General features: G+C 37.5%; 1 protein-coding gene across 8 annotated transcripts in view; it reads left to right on the forward strand.

The window, feature by feature from the left end:
- The first annotated feature begins 424 nt into the window (after positions 1-424).
- Positions 425-25,156, forward strand: part of POF1B (POF1B actin binding protein) — a 123,999-nt gene continuing 99,267 nt past the window's right edge. For 4 of the 8 annotated variants that reach the window (XR_016391323.1, XM_089904311.1, XM_089904315.1 and 1 more), the window contains exons 1-4: positions 540-977; positions 19,805-19,879; positions 22,171-22,251; positions 24,602-24,778. Coding sequence is in view for 7 of the 8 variants with exons in the window: in XM_089904311.1 (XP_089760437.1) it covers positions 693-977; positions 19,805-19,879; positions 22,171-22,251; positions 24,602-24,778 (618 nt within the window). In the remaining variant the exon portion in view is untranslated. The other 4 variants (XM_089904309.1, XM_089904312.1, XM_089904310.1 and 1 more) reach the window with 4 other exon arrangements.

Genomic DNA, 25,156 nt, shown 5'->3' on the forward strand with positions numbered 1-25,156 from the left:
CCTTAACTGCAATTACTAGCTGGGTTTTGCAAAGAATGCAGATTTATCTGTGAAAACTAATGTCCTTAGGCTAATACCCCTTATTTTGGTCTGGGACTCTGGAATGATAATACTCATGTTTGTAATTACCTTTGCTAAGCTTAAGAACCATGGGAAAGCCACTTTCATGTGACATTTGTGACCTTTTTTCTGCAGTAAGTTTTGGCATGGGCATGTCTTTGTTTGCCTATTTACAGTTCAAGTGAATTTCCAAGACTGTGAATTTGGAAGCTCTGGCTTTAGCCCTGAAATTCCACATTCCTGCTCTTTCCAGACTTCCTTACCCTACTGGACAGCCTAGTAGCTATCTCCATAACAAAGCAGGGCCTCTCCCGGCAGGTAAACCTACCCAGTGATTCCGCCCCTCAGGGGCGTGGCAGTACTATTTCCTGGAGCAATCTCACGGGGTGGTTCCACTTTGCATTTGCACTCAATTACTTTATTTGCTGCCTCCTCTGTAGCTGCCAGACCTGCTTCTGCTGTTGCTCAGGTAACTCCCATCTCTCCCTGGCACCACTATAGGCAGAGGTGGTTGATAAAAGGCTTCTAACGTGTGCCTGCCTGCCTGCTTTCCTGCCCCTTTCTTTCATGATCTCTCTCTGTTTGTTCCTTAGGGAGAGCATCTGGGGAGTACCTTGGTGACCACTGAGAAGATGATGAGCTCAAACTATTGGAGTGAGATGAGCAGCAGCAGCTGTGGGACTCAGCAATCCCCAGAAGTGCTGCAGTGCCAGCCCCAGCATTACAGCTGCTACCATCAGTCAAGCCAAGCCCAGCAGCCTCCAGAAAAAAATGTAGTGTATGAGCGAGTGAGGACCTACAGTGGGCCCATGAACAAGGTGGTTGAGGCCTTGGACCCCATCGGCTCACGGGAAGTGTGCTCCCCTCTCAAAACTGCCTCCTCCTACCAAAGCTTGCTTTGGAGCGACCGTTCCCAGGTACCACAAAGACAGCTATGCCAGAAAGGGGAAATCTTTGTTGCCTTTGTTTGCTTTTGAACCTCATTTCTTTTCTTTCTGCTTCTCTGGCTCTGTTCTACAGGATATTATCTCTTGGATTGCAGCTATATACGCAATGTACGGTCACCCAAATTCCATCTCTTGGCTGTTCTTTCATTTACTAGTTCTTGTAGCCACTTGTTTATCAGTTCCAGTGATTTTCATAATCTAACTAGAGCATAGGATGGTTCATTTTTTGTTGAATTAGATTGGAATATATGACCTGAGGTATTCTTTTGCTCCTACCACAAAGCAATCCTCAACTAGAATACCGTCATTTTTATAAAATAGGTTCCCACTGATTCACTTCATATCAAAAGTAAACAGGTTTTTTTGTATTAAATATGGTGGTGCAGGGGCAATGGCATGTATGGAGTGACGAGCAATTATTTGTGTTTAGCAAATAGTATGCTACTCCAGGATAAGTGACAGGCACAATGTCTATTTCAATTGTCATATGTGTTTCATCTTTTGAAAATGATGCATTTGTTCTTGTATAGTCAAGGTGGATAATTTATGAATATTAGTAGAAGGAATATTGAATATAAGATTGAGGAAGGCAAGATGTAAGCAATTGTTACATGAAAGCTAAAAATGGTGGAAGTCTAAGACACCCTTTAAAATGAAACAAATTTGTTTTTAAAGGGGTTAGTTTAACATCAGTATCTGTGTTAATAAACTTGCCAATGAATATGAAAGAACACTGTAAGACAATATAAAATTAACAGCTCTATGTCTGTTTTCATCTTTGACTCTCTTTATATTAAATTTGCATGTCTCTAAGCTTTCTGGAAACTTCAGTCCAAACTAAAATTATGTTTCAAGATACAAGTAGTACTGTGAAAAGCTCAAAAAGCAACCATCGGGATGATATCCTATGTTGCATTGTTATGCTGATCTGGAATAAAATGGATTATTTTTCCCAAAACAATAATTTTAATTAGGATATGAAGCAACATTTCTAAAGTATATAATGAAACTATTTTAAAAAGAAGTTTTAAAAGATATAAGTAACCCAACAACTACAAAGGCCACAATTTTCCTGTTTTATTTCACTCCTAGCTTAATTTGAGGGAAAAATATGAAGAAAAGCCCAGTATTCACTGTCAGTAATTTCCTATTTGAAAAAAAACTCCACCTGCATTGAAGTCAAAGGGAAGAAAAATAAAAGGTCAAAACTACTAGTTTGTGATAATAATAGTGCAAATGTACATTCCAGTATTCAGTGATGTTAATGAACAACAAAGTGGGTGTCACCTATGTTCCTGAGTAGTCCCAAAACAATGGGGAAGTTGAAACAACAGTTACCATTATCATACACGAATGCTAAAATCACCCTATCTGGCATAGTTATTTAAATACATTAACCTCTTTTCTTATCAACTTCCTAGTAAAAGAAAAATAAATAGGTAAAAATTTAAAAAGCTTACATTTGGCAAATTATAAACATTGACCACAGAACAACTTTTAGGGTCACACTTTATTGTATACTCCATGGTTCAACTTTCCTTTTTAATATTCTTGGGACCAAGCTGGTTGAGTTTTTTACGAAACTCACCTTTCTATCTGATATTTGCTAAGTGATCCTCACAAGACTAGCTCTATCCTGAAATGTAGTTCCCCAAAGGAGTTTATAAAGAGCCATAGGGACAGAAAGTATGGCCTCAGAAACAGGGAAAAGAAATTGGAATGGAGGGTGTTGTGAAGTCTGAAGTGATTTATAATTGAAAAGAAAGAAAAGGGCTGGGTAAGGAAGAGGGAGGTGAACTTCTAGATATGTGGTAAAGGAAAAAAAAATAAGAATCTTCATTCTCTCAGTGAAATTAGAAAGAAAATTTGACTATAAAATTTCAAACTGAGTTCGATATCAAAGGGCATTCATAAATCCACTAAAAGATAATTTGGCAAGAAAGCTTTTAGATAGCTGCCACAAAGAATGTGACTAGGAAACTATTATTCTATTCTTTTATTTCTTTTCTCCCTGTTTAGTGGCAGGATGGCATTATATAAAGTAGGAACTAAAATTGATCAGAAATTACCTTCATGTTAACAAAATGGGTAAGATGTAGTGGCAGCTTTATTATATACCATGCCAAGCACAAGCAAGCAGTACACATTACTTAAAACACTTTCTGTTTTATGCTTTAAAATTCTCTCCTTAATATGCCATGTTTCAATGACATTTTGAGTTGGTATATAGCAATTATTCTGATGCTAAAGTTTGTGACCATGGCAGCTAGGAAGATAAGTATTATAATCAATTGTTAGTTATCATGAATTCAATTAAACTTTTACTTGAATTGTTTTTAGCATTTTTGTGTTTGGATGATAGTAAAAGAATTCCTAAGATTAAAAAAATATATAATTGCCAGTAGTAAAATATGTTCCCTTTGAGAAACCGAAATTGATGTCACTCTGCTTTGCTTCCTGAATCTTAATTTTCGCTTATGTAGTAGACATTTTGGATTTAACCAAATGCTTTTTGCAGCACTTTAGTATTTTCTATTTCTGGCTTTTTGGCCCACGTTTTTCCTTTTTTGCTTTCTTGTGCACTAAAATAGTGCTTATAGATATAAACATATTTTAAATTTCTCCAGATATAATGTTGCTTTGCTTCTTGTCTAAAATTTATCAGATATATTTTATGATTCCCTCAGTTATTATTTTGTCTGACTGATAAAGTGTTTCTCAGAGAAAACTGACTATAGAAACCAGGTATGGTGAAATTGTCTAAATTGATGGTAGAATTAAAATTACTAAGTTTATCCATATGAACAGGAAAAATCAAAAGCAGGTGTAATCAAGGTCATATGTGCATTTTAGAACTGAATATAGTCTTGTAAATAAATGGAATTCTAGAAACTACATAAAACTAAAGAAAACAAAAACCTTATGGCTCAACCTTTTAAAAGGCCTAAATATTAAACAACCATCATTAACTCAGAATGAAACACTGCCTCAGATGAACAACATTGATGTTAATATGCATTGAACATATGTATTTCTCTTCCATTAATTTTAGCTTTTTATGAAGTTCAAGATATTTTCCATGTATACAGAGGAGTTCTGTTGTGAGAGAGAGAAATTGATCAAAATAAAATATGTTTAATACCAGGCATTAATTGAACACATATTTATTAAGTGCCTATTATATAAGAAGCACCATGATTATCTGGATAAATACCATTTGCTTATCCAGGGAGAGTTCATATTGAGGACAGATATATACGACCTGATCTGTAGGTGTCCTATATGTTTAGATTTCATTTTAAAATATAATTTTGTGCTTTTGCCATCAATATTTTATTGAATAAAACATTTTGGTGCAAGAAGGGATCTCTTAGAGATTGTGTTTTATGGATTGCCATTTTTTTAAATTTGAAACTTGCAACCAAATTTAGCTCCAGAAAGCAGCCCAGGGGAGAATGTGAGTGAGTTTATGAATGGCCTCTGCTCTCAATAATTACCCAGCTTGGGCTTTTCTTTGTTTACATGACTTTTTTCCTTTTTCTTTGGTTACAGAGATAGTGGATAGTTCCCTTACTGTGCCAGGATTTATATACACTATCATAAAATTTTCCTGTTCTGTGGGGATGGGTGTGTTGCTTTGAAAAATTGTTGTTCAAAGGAGTGGTCACTAAAGTGAACGATTATTCAGGGAAGTAGCTTGCCTGAGAAAGCAATGAGGTTAAAGGATTAAGAGGCCCAGTTTTCAGCTTTGGTCATCCCTTTTGTACTTACAATTAAATGAAGCTATAGAAATTGAGTGCAAGTAATTGCTGGGTGAAAATGCCCTTGCCAATTGTCTCTTGTTTAAGGGAGGTCTGATAAATTGCTAGGCCTGTTTTGAGTCAGTGGCACTCATGAGCTATCATTGCGTGTGTGTGTGTGTGTGTGTGTGTGTGTGTGTGTGTGTGTGTGTGTGAGAGAGAGAGAGAGAGAGAGAGAGAGAGAGAGAGAGAGAGAGAGAAAGGTAGTGGGGGCAAAGGGGAGGGAGGTGAAATTTTCCTTTAACTGTTGTTTTTTTTCTTGACAATTCTTGGTAAAATAACTGCAAGTTTGCCATGCTCTAAAACCCTACTTAAAAGTGAAAACCTTTCTAAACAGGTGTATTTGAGCTAACTTTTTCTTCACAACAGCAGCTATCTTAATAGCCATCCTTTTTTGGCTTCCAATGGAACGTATGTACTTTCAGTTTTTAAAGTCAAAAAGCATGCGCTACAAAGGGACTGTATACTTTATTTTCTCTCCTAGTTGCCTTCAAGAAAAGAAAGAATCCAGGAATGGGTCTCTTAAATGAGGGATTTTCCTTGGAGGGAAGGGATGAGTGGAAGGATTTCTATTACTATTACATTCTATTGCTTTCTTTACATGAGAACAGAATCACAGATTTTATCCTAAATTAAGGAAGTGTTTGTTTCATATAAACAGAGGTCATTATAATTTACGTTTCTTCCTGTACAAAGTTCAGAACAGCATCTCAACAATAACCTAAGGCAAGTGTTTAACCATGTTACTGTCTTTGACAGGTTCTAACAAAAGCATCTCCCAAACTATTCTGAAAATTTATTTAAATGGCCTATTTAAATGGCCGTTTGCCTTGGCAAATTCTGCCAGCATAAATTTCAGGTGGTTTTTAAAGATACTGCCTCTTTTGAAACTATTCAGCCTAGCCTTTTCCTAAGTCACTATTATTACTTTCAGTGATTCTCATAGTCATTAAAACTGACAGGAGCGTATAGAAGGCTCCCATGGTTTTCCTTCTTGGAACATTATATTATGTATTAGTTTTTAAGTAAAGTTTTAAAATTCAAATTAGGCAACATGAAAGAGTGCCATGTTTATTTCAACAAGATTCCAAATATTTAAAGAACAAAGTCCTGTACTATGCATGTAATCTTTTCTATTACCTAATTCTCGTTCCCAGCAGCCTTGCTGTCTCTCCTTTACATATTGCACCAAGGTCTTGAACTCTTTGATCAGAGCTATCAATAGGAAAATGAAAGCCAATAGGTATTGATTGAAAATGTTCATATTACGTAGAGCCTAAAGATCAGTCACAGAGAACATTGTGTGGAGAAAGTGCCCATGCAAATGAATCTATGTGTAGTGTCCCAGAGAGAACTACAAATAATAAATGTGCATTGATGAGGTAGACTTGGGGAGAACTGAACTATGAAACAGTCAAGTGTAGTGGCTAATAGTGTAAGCTTAGGTTTTAAACTTCTTTGGTTTAATTCCTGGTTCAGGGACTTGCTAGCTATATGCTTCAGTTGCCTCATCTATAAAATGGGGCGATAATAACACCTAAGTCATAGGATTGTTATTAGAGTCAAATGCGATAATATATGGTGGAAGATACACAGCACAGTGCCTGACACATCGTGTTAATGTTGTATTACCCAGAATAAATGACTTGACCTCTCATGACCTAGTGTCCTCATTTGTAAAGTGGGGATAATAATACCTTCCTTCAGAGTTGTAGTGAGTATTGAGATAACATGTGAAGGTGTCCAGCACAGAGTTAGCACTGGATAATTCTTTCTGTTTGTATTATTGATTTATAAAAATATAGCCAACAAAAGCCGATAGCTGCACAAACTACGGTAATAAGCTAAATGAATAGACTATAAAGTAAGGGTTCCTTTGACACTGGGAAGATTAGGTAAACACATATGCTTGAAAGGCTTATTAGGGCTCTACTAGCTAAGAAAGACTAACAAGGAAAAGCATTAAAGCAATTTTCTAAAACATGGTGTATGATCAAAAGACTGGAGCAGCAAGAATGTATTTATAATGTTTACTGGCATAAATATCCTTTAGAAAGAGTAATTTGGAAGTTCCCATGCTCTTAGAGTCTTTGAACTTGAACCTCAATATTTGAAATGAAGTTTTTTTTAGTGTGTGTTTTTTTCTTTTTCCTTTTTAAAATGTAGTGATGCTGACATTAAAGCTTGCTTGCAGTCTGCCTCTTACCTAATGCACCTAATGCTTCCTCTAGAGCTACACTTCCAGTAGGGTAGTATGTGGTTAATTACATTAACATTTAAATTAATTCAAATCCAATAAAACTAATTATTCAGTTCCTCAGCTGCAATAGCCACATTTTAAGTGCTCAACAGCCACATGTGGCTAGTGACTACTGAACTGTACAGCACAGATACAGGGCATTTCCACCACTGCAGAGAGTTCTACTGGACCCTACAGATCTATATATTCAAGCTACTCATTTACGTATAGAACTACCTCTAAGATCATCACAATTCAAAGAAATTCATGGTGGTGCAAATGTGCGATCAAAGGGCTACCAAAGTACAGGATCAGCTTTAACGGAAACATAGGAATGAAACAAAAAAGGAAGCCACAAACTTTCAAAGTACAAGTTTAGAATGACAATTTCAGTAGAAGAAGAATTAAATTCATAAAATTTTTTAAAAGAGCTGAATGAAATATTTTTCTGTATGTATGCAGGTATAGTCATCCTTTGCTATCTGAGGAGGATTGATATTTGGACCTCTGCTCCGGATACCAAAATCCACTTATGCTCAAGTATCTTTATTTTGTTGTTAGTTTCTGCTTTATAACAAAGTGAATCAGTTATACATATAAATATGTTCCCAAATCTCTTCCCTCTTGTGTCTCCCTCCCTCCCATCCTCCCTATCCCACCCATCCAGGTGGTCACAAAGCACCAAGCTGATCTCCCTGTGCTATGCGGCTGCTTCCCACTAGCTATCGACCTTACGTTTGGTAGTGTATATATGTCCATGAATCTCTCTCGCTTTGTCACAGCTTACCCTTCCCCCTCCGCATATCCTCAAGTCCATTCTCTAGTAGGTCTGTGTATTTATTCCTGTCTTACCCCTAGGTTCTTCATGACATTTTTTTTTCTTAAATTCCATATATATGTGTTAGCATACGGTATTTGTCTTTCTCTTTCTGGCTTACTTCACTCTGTATAACAGACTCCAGGTCTATCCACCTCATTACAAACCGCTCAATTTCATTTCTTTTTATGGCTAATATTCCACTGTATATATGTGCCACATCTTCTTTATCCATTCATCCAATGATGGACACTTAGGTTGTTTCCATCTCCAGGCTATTGTAAATAGAGCTGCAATGAACATTTTGGTACATGACTCTTTTTCAATTATGGTATTCTCAGGGTATATGCCCAGTAGTGGGATTGCTGGGTCATATGGTAGTTCTATTTGTAGTTTTTTAAGGAACCTCCATACTGTTCTCCACAGTGGCTGTATCAATTTACATTCTAGCCAACAATGCAAGATGGTTCCCTTTCCTCCACACCCTCTTCAGCATTTATTGCTTCTAGATTTTTTGATGACGGCCATTCTGACTGGTGTGAGATTATATCTCATTGTAGTTTTGATTTGCATTTCTCTAATGATTAATGAAGTTGAGCATTCTTTCATGTGTTTGTTGCCATTCTGTATATCTTCTTTGGAGAAATGTCTATTTAGGTCTTCTGCCCATTGGATTGGGTTGTTTGTTTTTTTTGTTACTGAGCTGCATGAGCTGTTTATAAATTTTGGAGATTAATTCTTTGTCAGTTGCTTCATTTGCAAATATTTTCTCCCATTCTGAGGGCTGTCTTTTGGTCTTGTTTATGGTTTCCTTTGCTGTGCAAAAGCTTTGAAGTTTAATTAGGCCTCATTTGTTTATTTTTATTTCCATTTCTGTAGGGGGTGGGTCAAAAAGGATCTTGCTGTGATTTATGTCTTAGAGTGTTCTGCCGATGTTTTCCTCTAAGAGGTTGATAGTTTCTGGCCTTACATTTAGGTCTTTAATCTATTTTGAGCTTATTTCTGTGTATGGTGTTAGGGAGTGATCTAATCTCATACTTTTACATGTACCTGTCCAGTTTTCCCAGCACCACTTATTGAAGAGGCTGTCCTTTATCCACTATACATTCCTGCCTCCTTTATCAAAGATAAGGTGACCATATGTGCGTGGGTTTACCTCTGGGCTTTCTATCCTCTTCCATTGATCTATATTTCTGTTTTTGTGCCAGTACCATACTGTCATGATTACTGTAGCTTTGTAGTATTGTCTGAAGTCAGGGAGCCTGATTCCTCCAGTTCCGTTTTTCGTTCTCAACATTGCTTTGGCTATTCGGAGTCTTTTGTGTTACCATACAAATTGTGAAATTTTTTGTTCTAGTTCTGTGAAAAATGCCAGTGGTAGTTGGATAGGGATTGCATTGAATCTGTAGATTGCTTTGGGTAGTAGAGTCATTTTCACAATGTTGATTCTTCCAATCTAAGAACATGGTATATCTCTCCAACTATTTGTATCATTTTTAATTTCTTTCATCAGTGTCTTATAATTTTCTGAATACAGGTCTTTTGTCTCCTTAGGTAGGTTTATTCCTAGATATTTTATTCTTTTTGTTGCAATGGTAAATGGGAGTGTTTTCTTGATTTCACTTTCAGATTTTTCATCATTAGTGTATAGGAATGCCAGAGATTTCTGTGCATTAATTTTGTATCCTGCTACTTTACCAAATTCATTGATTAGCTCTAGTAGTTTTCTGGTAGCATGTATAGGATTCTCTATGTATAGTATCATGTCATCTGCAAACAGTGACAGCTTTACTTCTTCTTTTCCAATTTGGATTTCTTCTATTTCCTTTTATTCCCTGATTGCTGTGGATAAAACTTCCAAAAGTATGTTGAATAAGAGTGGTGAGAGTGGGCAACCTTGTGTTGTTCCTGATCTTAGTGGAAATGCTTTCAGTTTTTCACCATTGAGGACAATGTTGGCTGGGGATTTGTCATATATGGCCTTTATTATTCTGAGGAAAGTTCCCTCTATGCCTACTTTCCGCAGGGATTTTATCATAAATGGGTGTTGAATTTTGTCGAAAGCTTTCTCTGCATCTATTGAGATGATCATATGGTTTTTCTCCTCCACTTTGTTAATATGGTTTATAACATTGATTGTTTTGCATATATTGAAGAATCCTTGCATTCCTGGAATAAACCTCACTTGATCATGGTGTATGATCCTTTTAATGTGCTGTTGGATTCTGTTTGCTAGTATTTTGTTGAGGATTTTTGCATCTATGTTCATCAGTGATATTGGCTTGTAGTTTTCTTTCTCTGTGACATCCTTGTCTGGGTGTGGTATCAGGGTGATGGTGGCCTCGTAGAATGAGTTTGGGAGTGTTCCTCCCTCTGCTATATTTTGGAAGAGTTTGAGAAGGGTAGTTGTTAGCTCTTCTCTAAATATTTGATAGAATTAGCCTGTGAAGCCATCTGATCCTGGGCTTTTGTTTGTTGGAAGATTTTTAATCACAGTTTCAATTTCAGTGCTTGTGATTGGTCTGTTCATATTTTCTATTTCTTCCTGATTCAGTCTTGGCAGGTTGTGCATTTCTAAGAATTTGTCCATTTCTTCCAGGTTGTCCATTTTATTGGCATAGAATTGCTTGTAGTAATCTCTCATGATGTTTTGTATTTCTGCAGTGTCAGTTGTTACTTCTCCTTTTTCATTTCTAATGCTATTGATTTGAGTCTTCTCCCTTTTTTTCTTGATGAGTCTGGCTAATGGTTTATCAGTTTTGTTTATCTTTTCCAAGTACCAGCATTTAGTTTTGTTGATCTTTGCTGTCGTTTCCTTCATTTCTTGTTCATTTATTTCTGATCTTATTTTTATGATTTCTTTCCTTCAGCTAACTTTGGGGTTTTTTTGTTCTTCTTTCTCTAATTGCTTTACATGCAAGGTTAGGTTGTTTATTCGAGTTGTTTCCTGTTTCTTAAGGTAGGATTGCATTGCTATAAACTTCCCTCTTAGAACTTCTTTTGCTGCATCACATAGATTTGGGGTCATCGTGTCTCCATTTTCATTTGTTTCTAGGTATTTTTTTATTTCCTCTTTGATTTCTTCAGTGACCACTTCGTTATTAAGTAGTGTATTGTTTAGCCTCCATGTGTTTGTATTTTTTTACAGATCTTTTCCTTTAATTGATATCTAGTCTCATAGCTTTGTTGTCGGAAATGATACTTGAAACAATTTCAATTTTCTTAAATTTACCGAGGGTTGACTTGTGACCCAAGATATGATCTATCTTGGAGAATGCTCCATGAGCACTTGAGAAAATTTGTATTCTGTGTTTTTTGGATGGAATGTCCTATAAATATCAATTAAGTCCATCTTGTTTAATGTATCATTTAAAGCTTGTGTTTCATTATTTATTTTCATTTTGGATGATCTGTCCATTGGTGAAAGTGGGGTGTTAAAGTCCCCTACTATGGATGTGTTCCTGCCGATTTGCCCTTTTATGGCTGCTAGTATTTGCCTTATGTATTGAGGTGCTCCTGTGTTGGGTGCATAAATATTTACAATTGTTATATCTTCTTGGATCGATCCCTTGATCATTATGTAGTGTCCTACGTTGTCTCTTCTAATAGTCTTTATTTCAAAGTCTATTTTGTGTGATATGAGAATGCTACTCCAGCTTTCTTTGGTTTCCAATTGCATGAAATATCTTTTTCCATCCCCTTACTTTCAGTCTGTATGTGTCTCTAGGTCTGAAGTTGGTCCCTTGTAGACAGCATATATATGGTCTTGTTTTTGTATCCATTCAGCCGATCCTGTCTTTTGCTGGGAACATTTAGTCCACTTACATTTAAGGTAATTATCAACATGTATGTTCCTATTCCCATTTTCCTAATTGCTTTGGGTTCATTATTGTAGCTCTTTTCCTTCTCTTGTGTTTCTTGCCTAGAGAAGTTTCTTTAGTAGTTGTTGTAAAGCTGGTTTGGTGGTGCTGAACTCTCTCAACATTTGCTTGTCTGTAAAGGTTTTAATTTCACCATCAAATCTGAATGAGATCCTTGCTATGTAGAGTAATCTTGGTTGCAGGTTCTTCTCCTTCATCACTTTAAATATGCCCTGCCAGTCCCTTCTGGCTTGCAGAGTTTCTGCTGAAAGATCAGCTGTTAACCTTATGGGGATTCCTTCATGTGTTATTTGTTGTTTCTCCCTTGCTGCTTTTAATATGTTTTCTTTGTATTTAATTTTTGACAGTTTGATTAATATGTGTCTTGGCATATTTCTCCTTGGATTTATCCCGTATGGGACTCTCTGTGCTTCCTGGACTTGATTAACTCTTCCTTTCCCATATTAGGTAAGTTTTCAACTATAATCTCTTCAAATATTTTCTCAGTCCCTTTCTTTTTCTCTTGTTCTTCTGGAACCCGTATAATTCAAATGTTGGTGCGTTAAATGTTGTCCCAGAGGTCTCTTAGACTGTCCTCAGTTCTTTTCATTTTTTTTGTTTATTCTGCTCTGCGGTAGTTATTTCCACTATTTTATCTTCCAGGTCACTCATCTGTTCTCCTGCCTCAGTTATTCTGCTATTGATCCCATCTAGAGTATTATTAATTTCATTTATTGTGTTGTTCATCGTTGCTTGTTTCATCTTTAGTTCTTCTAGGTCCTTGTTAAATGTTTCTTGCATTTTGTCTATTCTATTTCCAAGATTTTGAATCATCTTTACTATTATTATTCTGAATTCTTTTTCAGGTGGCCTGCCTATTTCATCTTCATTTGTTAGGTCTGGTGGGTTTTTATCTTGCTCCTTCATCGGCTGTGTGTTTTTGTGTCTTCTCATTTTGCTTATCTTACTGTGTTTGGGGTCTCCTTTTTGCAGGCTGCAGGTTCGTAGTTCCCATTGTTTTTGGTGTCTGTCCCCAGTGGCTAAAGTTCATTCAGTGGGTTGTGTAGGCTTCGTGGTGGAGGGGACTAGTGCCTGTGTTCTGGTGGATGAGGCTGGATCTTTTCTTTCTGGTGGGCAGGTCCACATCTGTTGATGGGTTTGGGGGTGTCTGTGGACTTATTATGATTTTAGGCAGCCTCTTTGCTAATGGGTGGTGTTGTGCTCCTGTCTTGCTAGTTTTTTGGCATAGAATGTCCAGCACTGTAGCTTGCTGGTTGTTAAGTGAAGCTGGGTGCTGGTGTTGAGGTGGAGATCTCTGGGAGCTTTCGCCATTTGTTATTGTGTGGAGCTGGGAGGTCTCTTGTGGACCAGTGTCCTGAAGTTGGCTCTCCCACCTCAGAGGCACAGCATTGACTCCTGGCTGCAGCACCAAGAGCCTTTTATCCACTCGGCTCAGAATAAAAGGGAGAAAAAGTAGAAAGAAAGAATTAGTAGAAGTAGTAAGAAAGAAAGGAGGGAGGGAGGGAGGGGGGAAGGAAGGGAGGAAGGAGGGAAGGAAGGAAAAAAGAAAGAAGATAAAGTAAAATAACGTAAGATAAAATGTAATAAAGTTATTAAAATAGAAAAATAATTATTAAGACAAAAAATATTAAAAAACAAACAAACAAAAAATGGACAGATAGAACCCTAGGACAAATGGTGGAAGCAAAGCTATACATACAAAATCTCGCACAGAAGCATACACATATACACTCACAAAAAGATGAAAAGGGGAAAAAATCATAAATCTTGCTCTCAAAGTCCACCTTCTCAATTTGGAATGATTCGTTGTCTATGCATGTACTCCACCGATGCAGGGTACATCAAGTTTATTGTGGAGTTTCAGTCCGCTGCTTCTGAGGCTGCTGGCAGAGATTTCCCTTTCTCTTGTTTGTTTGCACAGCTCCCAGGGACTCAGTTTTGGATCTGGCCCCGCCTCTGCGTGTAGGTCGCCAGAGGGCGTCTGTTCTTCGCTTAGACTGGACGGGGTTAAAGGAGCTGCTGATTCGGGGGCTCTGGCTCACTCAGGCTGGGGGGAGGGAGGGGCACGGAGTGCGGGGCGAGCCTGCGGCGGCAGAGGCCGGCATGACGTCGCAGCAGCCTGAGGTGCACCGTGCGTTCTCCCGGGGGAGTTGTCCCTGGATCCAGGGACCCTGGCAGTGGCGGGCTGCACAGGCTCCCCGGAAGGGGGTTGTGGATAGTAACCTGTGCTCGCATACAGGCTTCTTGGTGGTGGCAGCAGCAGCGTTAGCGTCTCATGCTCATCTCTGGGGTCCACGCTTTTAGCAGCTGCTCGCGCCGCTTCTCTGGAGTTCCTTTAAGCAGCGCTGTTAATCCCCTCTCCTCACGCACCAGGAAACAAAGAGGGAAGACAAAGTCTCTTGCCTGTTGGACAAGTCCAGACTTTTCCCCAGACTCCCTCCTGGCCAGCTGTGGTGCACTAACCCCTGCAGGCTGTGTTCTTGCTGCCAACCCCAGTCCTCTCCCGGTACTCCGACTGAAGCCTGAGCCTCAACTCCCAGCCCTGCCCGCCCCGGCGGGTGAGCCGACAAGCCTCTCAGGCTGGTGAGTGCCGGTTGGCAACGATCTTCTTTGCGGGAATTTCTCTGCTTTGCCCTCAGCACCCCTGTTGCTGTGCTCTCCTCCTCTGCCCCGAAGCTTTCCCCCCTCCACCACCCGCAGTCTCCACCCCCGAAGGGGCTTCCTAGTGTGTGGAAACCTTTCCTCCTTCACAGCTCCCTCGCACTGGTGCAGGTCTTGTCCCTATCCTTTTGTCTCTGTTTATTCTTTTTTCTTTTGCCCTACCCAGGTACGTGGGGGGGTTTCTTGCCTTTTGGGAGGTCTCAGGTCTTTTGCCAGCATTCAGTAGGTGTTTTGTAGGAGTTGTCCACGTGTAGATGTATTTCTGGTGTATCTGTGGGGAGGAAGGTGATCTCCACGTCTTACTCTTCTGCCATCTTCCCGGAAGCCCTTTTCTAACTGATTGTCAGGTATCTTATATAACCTATGCATATCCTTGCCCATATTTAAAATCATCTTTAGATTTGTAAATACAGTGTAAATACTATATAAATAGTTGACAGAGCACACCAAATTTAAGTTTTGCTTTTTGAAACTTCCAGATTTTTTTTTTATATTTTCAATCCTTCATTGGTTGAATTTGAAGATGCAGAACCTGTGGATACAGAGGGGTGACTGTATCTATCCTTTATATAATTTCTCCAGAACCTTACTTTTTGAAAGAGTAAATATTTAAATAGAGGAAAATGATGAAATAACCCTCCTCAATAAAAATGCACCTCCCTTTCCTTTAGCACATGATCTGGGTTTCATAGCCCCTCTGGAACTGCCTATGTCCCTTAAGCTACTGAATTAATTTTAAACTTTAGTAAGTAATGTTCAAATATCATTCCCATTTTTACTGATGAGGTAACAAAGGCACAGGAGTGCTATGTAACTTGCTCAAGTTCATGGAGCTAGTATGTGGTAGAACTGGGATTTAAATCTAAGCAGTCTAGTTCTAGGTCTATGCTTGTAACCACCATGCTATACTGGATATTCCTGATCTATACATTTGACTCTTATTTATGTCATACAGTCTGATATCTGATTCCTGTATCCCAACTCTGATTTAGGTTAAACCAAGTTATGAACAATTATCTCAAGTGATGTTGTAAAATTATCCCAGAAAAGCAGACTGATTTTAATCCACTCTGATCTTAAAATTGGTAATGCCACATGTACTTTATAAGAGGAGGAGGAGGAGAAAAACGGAAAGAGAAGGGTGAGGAGAAGGAGAAGGAAAAAGGTGGGGAGGAGGAGGAAGAGGGAAGAGGGCTGCTACAACTTTCCCAAAGTAGAAAATGACCTTAGTCACCGTGGGAAAAACACCCTTGGATTTCATACTAAGCCTAAATCTACTAATTATAAACAAAATTATTTTTCAACAAAACTCTACCTAAAGAATGTTTCCAACAGGCAATATTTATGTATTTAGCAAATATGAGCCACAGGAATAAGCGACTCAATACTAGGCTGAATATTTGATCAGAAAATGTAGGGCCTTCCTGCAAAATCAAAGGGCTTAAATGATATGAAAATTAAATAAAAATTCAATGTTTTATTGAGTTTAGAGTTCTGTATGTACACTCTAAATATATAATGCTGTCTACTTTAAAAAAAAACCCTATTGTATTTGTAGAAGTTTAAAATATTTAATCAGGGTTATTCTCTCACATGGTTAGTTATAGGTGGATTTCTTGTTTTCAGGCACCAAAAAGTTACTTTTGATAGTAAATAATAAAAAGAATCAAATATCTAGTCTCCTATTATGAGAATTACTCCAATCTAACGTAGAATTTTGTTCCACAACTTGAAGAACAGAAAATATAATGAGGCAGGCTATAGGTGTGGGAAGGTATAGTGATTAAGGTTATGAGTTCTGGATTTAGTGATTAAGTAGCATCATGCTACTTGAGTTGGAATCCCAACACCTTAGTATTAGCTGTGTGATCTTCAGCTAGCTACTTAACCTATCTTTGTCTAATTTTACTCATATGTAAAATGGGGTTATTATAATAGTACCTTTCTGGTGACAGTTTTTCTGAGTGTTAAATAAGATGATCTATGTAATATATTTGGCATAGAAAGCTCTTAATAGGTGTTAGTTGTCATTATCATCTTCATCAAAGGAAAACAAGACTAACAAGTTGAAAGGATTTGAAATTGTCTTGTCTGTATGGAAAAATAAGCTGGGAGTGATCTCTTATATTCACAGAATGTCGGAAATAGAATGGGGCTTAAAGATCCTCCAGTCCACACTTAAACATACCCACATCCCATTTCTCACATGAGGAAACAAGCTCAGGAAGATGGCATGAGTTGTTCATTATCATAGCTGGCTGGTAGTATAGTGGTATAACTAGAAGTAGAACCTAGGGCTCTGGACTTCAAGCACAGGACTCTTTCCACTATATTATGATAGTCACCACCATCCCTTCCCCAGCCTTCAGTTATTTTGTTATAAGGAACATGGGGCTATGGCATAGAGGGCATAAGTACAAAAGATGTAACTATTCATTAGATTTAATGATTTCAACATGAAGGATTTAGGGAAGCTCTGTACAGATGAGTGACACTGAAAATTAAACATTGATATAGGTTATCAAGAGAGAGATTTAGATTTCTATTCCTGAGATGCCTTTAAAACTAAGACATCCTCTTCATTCATCCATTCATTCATTCACAAACATTTTTGATCACTTCCTGTAGAATAAGCAATGGCTACTTGTGGGATGACTTGCTGCAATCCTGCCTAGCGCTAGATGCCACTGAAAGTAACTTCCATCATCAAGACAATGTTCATTTTGGACCTTTACTCACCCTACTTATCTAATTCCGTAGACTTTCAGGGGAAAAGGGTTTTCTTTAGCAAGTTTTTCTGAAATTAATATACCTTATATTCAGATAGGTTTTTTCCCACCTTATGATAAGTCTAATACTGCTGTAATTTAAACTCATTCTGGTCACTGCCATACGTCTTAATCTCTTTGACCCATATTAAGCTACCACCTTAATATTTTACTTTTTGAAGTCATTCCATTTGTCCTTCGTTTCCATAAGGGTTGTATGGGAAAAGCCACATTTGCCTAGATCAATTCTAATAATGAAGGCTCAGAACAATTAAGTAAAGCATAATTTGTGGAATTAATGTACCAGCTTTCCAAATATAAGAAGATTGAATAATTTCTTCATTTTAGCACTAGACTAGTCTTTGTGCAAATACACCAATTTGCCTTTTGAATATCTGCTATCTTGGCATCTGAGTAAAGTAACTGCCTATCAATATATGCCCTAAATATGTAAGATACATACACACACACCACACACACACATATTTGTGTATGTGTGTGTATTCTTACTTGGGTTAATTTCAGCAAGTTTATAAAACTTCTCAGTATACTCTTTCATCTTAAAAGCTACTCCACATAGCTAGTTAAGTTTCATTCTGTTTAATTTTCTGATGTCATCATATTTGAATAGGGTAAAGGGAAGGGAAAAGAACTACCATCTATAGAACCAGGTACCAGGCAGTGTGCACTAACTGTATTCTCAAAATAACCCTAGTATTACTAGCTACAGCCTAAAAAGGCTAAAAGTTTTCATAAAAGCATCTTTCACACATGAGTAATTTTACACTTGCTGATGGATGTGGAATTGGCATAGTCATTTGAGAAATCAATTGGGCAGTATGTATTAAAATGAATAATGCACATACGCTGTGCTCTAGTAATTCCACTTTGTGGGATTCTAGAGAAATGCTCACATTGCACAAGGATGCTCTTTGCAGCATAGTGGAAACCTGGAAACAATTTTTAAAAGATAGATAAATAAACTATCAAACAAACATTATGGAACACTATAATTTAAAATAATGAATTAAGACATTAATCTATAATATGAGATATTGTTAGGCTTACATTGCAGAATAATAAAAGCAGTAAATATTATTTATACATATATGTATAAATATGGGTAAGAGATTTGAATGAAGGGAGGATGGTTAAGGGAAGACCTTTGACTTTATAAATTTTTATGTTAGAGTGTATTCATGCACTATTGTATAACTAAAAATCACATTTTTTGTCTTTCTGAACTTATTCCTGTTGGATCTCTGGGCCAAATCCACCTGCACTTGGTTGTATTTGTAACCATTTTCCTAAACTGAAGAACACGTACATTTTTGGTCTAAAGTCTTTAATTCTGTGCATTTGTCTGAGCAATTATCCTCAGCTACCAGCAGGAAATCTGGGAACTTATTCAAAGTCTGCCTAGAAACATTAAGCTTGCAGTATTGCTGTTGATGTAACAGAGGGAGGAAGGATGAAAATGTTACAAGTTGAACCAAAAGGAAAACCACAGCGTGCAGAACATTTGGCAGTCTCAGTAAATGCACAGTCCTGTTTTAAGAACACACGCTACACCTACATTATAGCTATATTTTGGTATGAGTCTGTCAGTGTTTCCCTTGTAAGTCTGTGATTCTGATTTTTAATACCTCCTTGATCTGAAGAAAACACTATTTTTATCGTTTTAGGAATATATCCTGGAGTTGTGTCAATTGGTTGTAAATTATAGTAATGTATGAAGAAATTGAGTAATGCTGTCGACTCTTTGCACACTGATAAATTATGCAATTTGCTGATCTGGGAAAAATGTAAAGAATGCCAGCATAATCGATAGAGTGAACATTTTATCTAAACATTATCAAAAATCATACTCTCATCTTTATGGATCATTCTTTAACATCAGAACCTACTCTTTGAAATTAAACTAGAAGCAGATCACATGAAGCATAATTAAAAATTAGCTTGAAGTAATATAAGAGCAGTAGTCTTAGTTGAGTTTTCAAAGGTAGTTTCCTATATTGGTTTCAGATTTTTTTACATTTAATGTTTTTGTTTGTTAAACTTTAAATCTTGTTAATTGCAGACATACAATAACATCGGGGGATACATCAGGTGAGTTCTCAAAAAAGCAAAAACAGGGATGCAAACTAAAAGTGCAAGAAGTATGTACTGTTATGAAAGCATTCTAGAAATTATTTTTCATTAGATTACTTGCAATGCTGACAAAGGAATTGGTAATGTGCTTTTTGGAAAGATGGACATCATCTAAGAAAGCACTAAATAACGTTCTTATTTCTGACAAATTGGGTTATTATAAAAATAAAGGAAATAATAATACCTTCAGAACTTAAGTTTTTTTTTTTTTTTTTTTTTCCGTACGTGGGCCTCTCACTGTTGTGGCCTCTCATGTTGTGGAGCACAGGCTCCGGACGTGCAGGCTCAGCAGCCATTGCTCACGGGCCCAGCCGCTCCGTGGCATGTGGGATCTTCCCGGACCGGGGCACGAACCCGTGGCCCCTGCATTAGCAGGCGGACTCTCAACCACTGCACCACCAGGGAAGCCCAAGAACCTAAGACATTTAAACGATACTGCTCAGTAACAGTTTCTGAACCCCCTTTTTTTTCTATCAACAGGAACTTCATTCTCCAACTCTGAAAATATCTACTTGTGCCCCAAGCACTGTACATATAACCCCAAATACTGAACAGGTAAAATAAGATGTGGGTTAGATTAGATTACTTTCTTTTTGTGTAAACCTTTCTTGTCTGTTTAAGTGATCTTTAGGCCCTCATAAAACTTTACACATTCACAAAAATTCAGGAACATAAAACTGGAAAGGAGAGCCTTACATATGAAAGTCAGCTCAGCCCATTATAGGAATGTGAAGCAAGTGCTGTGAATTGAGGTTTTTCAATTTCATTGTCTACTCAATCTGATTGCTTTTGTTTGAGTGCAGTTTATTTTTCTCTAAGGATCTCCCACTGATTATGTATATTTTAAGGGTCCTTGATCTGAGCAGAAATGAAGTACCTAGATCTTGGATTGATTGAGGACATGGCTTTGTGAATGATAATACTGTACATTTATATCCAGAGAGAATAACTTACAGGGTCAGAACTAGCCCTTCTCCAAGGTGCATGATTTGAAAGACACACAAGTTCAAGTTCCCTTAACCTTTGTGACCTAATAATCCCACTTTTAAGATTATTTTTGAGTGTACACATTATATCTCCAAAAGGTACCTGTAATAATAATTAAATACCATATTAACAAATATGTGTTTAATGAGCTAGTCCCACATATTAAAAAGTAAATTCTGAGTAAATATACCATATGACATCTTGAGTTTGTTAGTACACAGGAGGGGAGTATAAAGGCTGCAGGATTTGGAAGATAGGAGGGAGAAAGATATTGTTCTGAGAAAACATGCCTGCCCAGACTGAAGTGTCATGATGTGAACTTGAATAGTGAAGGGACAAATGGACAAAAGCTGGTCTCTAGACCTGGGGTACAGTGAGGAAAAGGTGATATTATGCAGAACAAGTAAGATTATCAAAGAAAAGTTTGCCTACCATGTCCCAATTCGGCCTGGCCTAGAGCTAGGTCAGTTAGAGTCATGCGTTTATTCAGCGAACATTTGCTGACTGCCAAGTATGTACCAAATATTGCACAAAGGTGAATTGGAACCAATCACTACTCCCAAAGACCTCAGACTAACATGGGTCACACACTAACAAAACATAGGACAGTGGAATAAAGGTTACAACTGAGTTAAAAGTGGAGCCCCATGGGATGGACCACCAAGATAGGATTAGCTCAGAAAAGTAAGTCTACTTAAATCATAGAGCTGTTCACTACACTCAAATCCAGTCATAAAATTGCATTTACTGTTATTTTTCATAATAAATGGCTCTATAATTAAGTTTGCTGTAAATTTTACTTCTGACAAAAAATGTTTTTTCTAGAAAATTTGGAAATACAAAAGAACATAAAGAAGAAAAAATAAAATTCACTCATGACCCATCCCCTACCCAGAGATAGTACTCTTAGCATTTTGTTGTGTTTTCTTCCATTCAAATAAAAAATTAAGATCATACCATATATGCAGTTTTATATCTTCACTCTCACTTAATCTTACATGTTATGAGCTTTTTAATGTAAATTTGTATTATCAAGATCATTATTTCAATGGCTACATATTTCAGCTTATGCATGATTATTTAATCTTTCCCCTCTCCACAGGAAAATGCTCCTCCTACTGTGCCCTCATCAGCATTATTATTTTAACATTTTCCCAGTTAAAATATGGTATTCTTTTGTTACGTTTACTTGATTCTTAGTTTGTTTGAATAATTTTTGTTGTTTGTTAATCGTTTGCTTTTCTTCTTTTCTGCTTTCATACCGTTTGCTCATTTTTCTATTAGTGTGAAGTTTTTTTTCTCACCAAGGTATAAAACTCTCTTTATATTAATGATACCCACTCTTTTTCCATCAAAAATTTACAAATGACTTTGTTCTTGTGTTTTGTCTCCCTTTTAATGTTATTTATGGCCCTCGCCCACCACCACACTGAAGATTTAAATGTTTAAGTGTACACACACACAGTTTTCTCTTTGCGTCTCCTTTCATTTTTTAAAATATAGGATGTCCTTTCCAAACAGAAACTCTGATTAATAAATATTAAGCTATATTTTCTTCTAATCATGTGGGGGCATTATAATGAAACAAATATTTTGAGACTCCCATCAAATATAGTTTGGAATGTGTGATGAATTACTATGCAATGAGTATAATAGAAATACCTAGCATGGTGCTGAGCCCATAAACACACTCCTTCATGTATGTTTTTCAGACTGAAATTGACCAAAACATAAATTCATATGTCATCATTTATGTAAATGGTTTTTAAAATTTAACTCTGAAAATTGCTCCCTATTATTCTGGCTGCAAGGTCACTAAATAACTATGATTATATGCAGCTTTTATCTTTTCTTCACAGGAACTCCATTCTCCAACAGTGAAAGTCACTACATATCCGCAGACCACTATTAGGCAATATGTAGTGCAAAATCCTGAACAGGTAAGCTATATCATGCAAACTCTTGTCACAACCTAGTAATTCCTCAGAAGTTGATAGCTTAAACAAGAAGGGTGAGTCAGCTACTAGATTCCTAAAATCAGATTGTTGGAGCTCTTCCAGTTATAAAGTTACTTTCTGATCATTAATATTAACAAAGTCATCTTTAGCTCCAGACAACCATGTGCCTCAGAGATGCAACAGTTCCAAGTAACATGGAAATTGTTGGGTTATAAAGTCTTTCTGCTTCTATAGCACCACACTTTGTGCACTTTGAACCAAAGAAAAAAGGGACAAAGTTCTTTCACAGACTTCATATAAAACTATCACCTGTTGCATCGGCAGTTGGAGTCTTTAGTCTATTTAGATTTGCCATTAAGATATGGGCTAGGAAGAAGAAAATGAAAAGTCAAAAGTTCAGAAATGTCTCCATGCCTTTGTTTCCTACAGTGTATGAACTTTTGTGCCTAGAAATGAGGTCTTTTGGAAATTACATTATTATATTTTCTACAAAGATATTTAACCTTATATTATACAAACTAGGATATTATTCTTTGACTCATTTTGAGGAGAAAATTAAGAAAAATATTTTCCCCATAGTAATAAGCCTTCCTCAACACATACACACACACACACACACACACACACACACACACACGGCCTTACTTTAGCTGCAACAGGAGGTTCTTCTATGGGGTTATAAGGACAAAAGTTTCACAAATAGAAACAGTGTGCCCCGGATAATAATACCACAATTCTTTGCTTTTCTCTTTATTTTATTTTTCTACTACTGCAGGAAACAGTTCTCTCTCTCAAAAATAAAATTGATCATTTTCTTCAGCTGCAAAGGGTTAAATTAGGGTAACACACTTGGTACTAGTCTAGTTGAGTGGGAAGTATATATTAATACTATACTTCTGCTTGTATCTATCTCCCATCTTCTTTCTTTATTCATTTAAAAATTATCGTCTCATGTCTCTAGCTAGAGAGGCTGTTAGTTGTGCACATGCGCATGTGTGAACCTATGAGCTTACAAGCTCTGTGTTGGAGGGGGTGATTGTTTTGGACATTTCTTTGAGTTTTCATACATCTATGTAAAAATCAAGAGAGAATGTGATTATAGGAAAGCAGCTGCTTGCTCCTTTTGCAGAATCAAGTGTTTAAGCAAAAAATCTGAAAAAATGTGCGTGGGGGAAGGGAGACATGAGGAAGCCCTCGGAGATGAGACTGTGCCTCTTTCTACAACTTAGCCAATCACTTTATGTTTTCCCCTTTTTCCTCTCATTCTCTTTTTCTTCCTTTCACAAATAAACTGGGGAATATGCATATTCGAATTCATATTACACTTGACATCCCTGGCTCTCAAAGAATTAGTTCTAGATAGCACTTTTTTTTCACGATGTGAGAAGTATTGTGTTTGCCTAAGATATATCCATGGAGAGATTTTAAATATCGAATCATTTGAATTCCAGCCTTCTTTGCAAGCAATTCTTATGTGACTTTGGATGCATTCTTATTCTTTAGTTAATGAGGAAATGGAAGAATTAATACTTATTGGATATACACTCCATGCTAGGCAATTTACATATTTTATCTCATTTAGTTCTAAAAAAGTGAGAAAACAGCAGCACAGAGAAGTTATCATTTATTCAGTGAATTTTTTTCCCTCAGGTTTAATGGGTTTAATAAGTTTACCCTTTCAGTTCCTATTTGCAGCACCCAATATCCTTTGAAATACCAGAAAGACCCATCAGTGGCCAACAGTAAAGTTCAGACCTCCAGAGTTTAAAAGTTCAGGTTCTCTGAGCATTCTGTTTTGCAATGGCACTTGTACAAAATTGGTACCTCCCTATAGTTGGGGGCACATTAAATGTACCAGTGAAAAAATCTTTTTCCACTTGAAGGGGAAGAAAGAAAATCACTTCTCAAAACCCAGCAGATCTAGCTGTGAGGATCTAGCTGTGAGGTCTTAACTCCTGTTCCATCTCTTCAGGCTTGTTTTCCTTGCAGTGCAGCAAGAGAACAAATGTAACCTGAGTTACAAGAAACAAGACAGTGATGGCTATAAAGGGAGTGACCAGGAGCAGCAGAGCCTCCTTTACCTCCCACATCCAATATATGTACTTCACAGAAAAACAAAAATAACAAGTCCACAAAATACAACAGCTAGAATTACAAAAACCCATTCATCAAACGGTGGTGGAAGGCAGGAAGGGGAAGTGGGAAGATAAATGGCACAGGGAGAAATTCAAATCAGTCTAGGCACGGGGGCTGGCAAATGCTAGAAAAGAACTGCAGAAAAACCTGTGGTCCTTTCATACTCACCGGTGTTTAAAATCCATACTGATGTCAGGAAGATCCTGCCTTACCTGCACTGGAGACAAAAATCCCGATTCCTGAAAATGGCAGAAGAGTAGGACATGGAGATAACCTTCCACCCCACAAATACATCAGAAATACATCTACATGTGGAACAACCCCTACAGAGCACCTGCTGAACGCTGGCAGAAGACCTCAGACTTCCCAAAAGGCAAGAAACTCCCCACATACCTGGGTAGGGAAAAAGAAAAAACAGACAAAACAATAGGGATAGGACCTGCACCTCTGGGAAGGAGATGTGAATGAGGAAAGGTTTCCACACACTAAGAAGCCCCTTTGCAGGTGGAGACTGGGTGGCAGAGGGGGGAAGCTTTGGAGCCACAGAGGAGAGAAGAGCAACAGGGTGCAGAGGGCAAAGAAGAGAGATCCCTGCACAGAGGATTGGTGCCAACCAGGACTCACCAGCCCGAGAGGCTTGTCTGCTCACCCCCTGGAGTGGGCAGGGGCTGCAAGCTGAGGCTTGGGCTTTGGAGGTCAGATACCAGGGAGAGGACTGGGGTTTGCTGTGTGAACACAACCTGAAGTGGGC

The sequence above is a fragment of the Delphinapterus leucas genome, chromosome X (assembly GCF_059928025.1).
Source record: "Delphinapterus leucas isolate spDelLeu-1000000601 "Yukka" chromosome X, BTC_Dleu_Yukka2, whole genome shotgun sequence".
In the NCBI taxonomy this organism is placed as follows: Eukaryota; Metazoa; Chordata; class Mammalia; order Artiodactyla; family Monodontidae; genus Delphinapterus; species Delphinapterus leucas.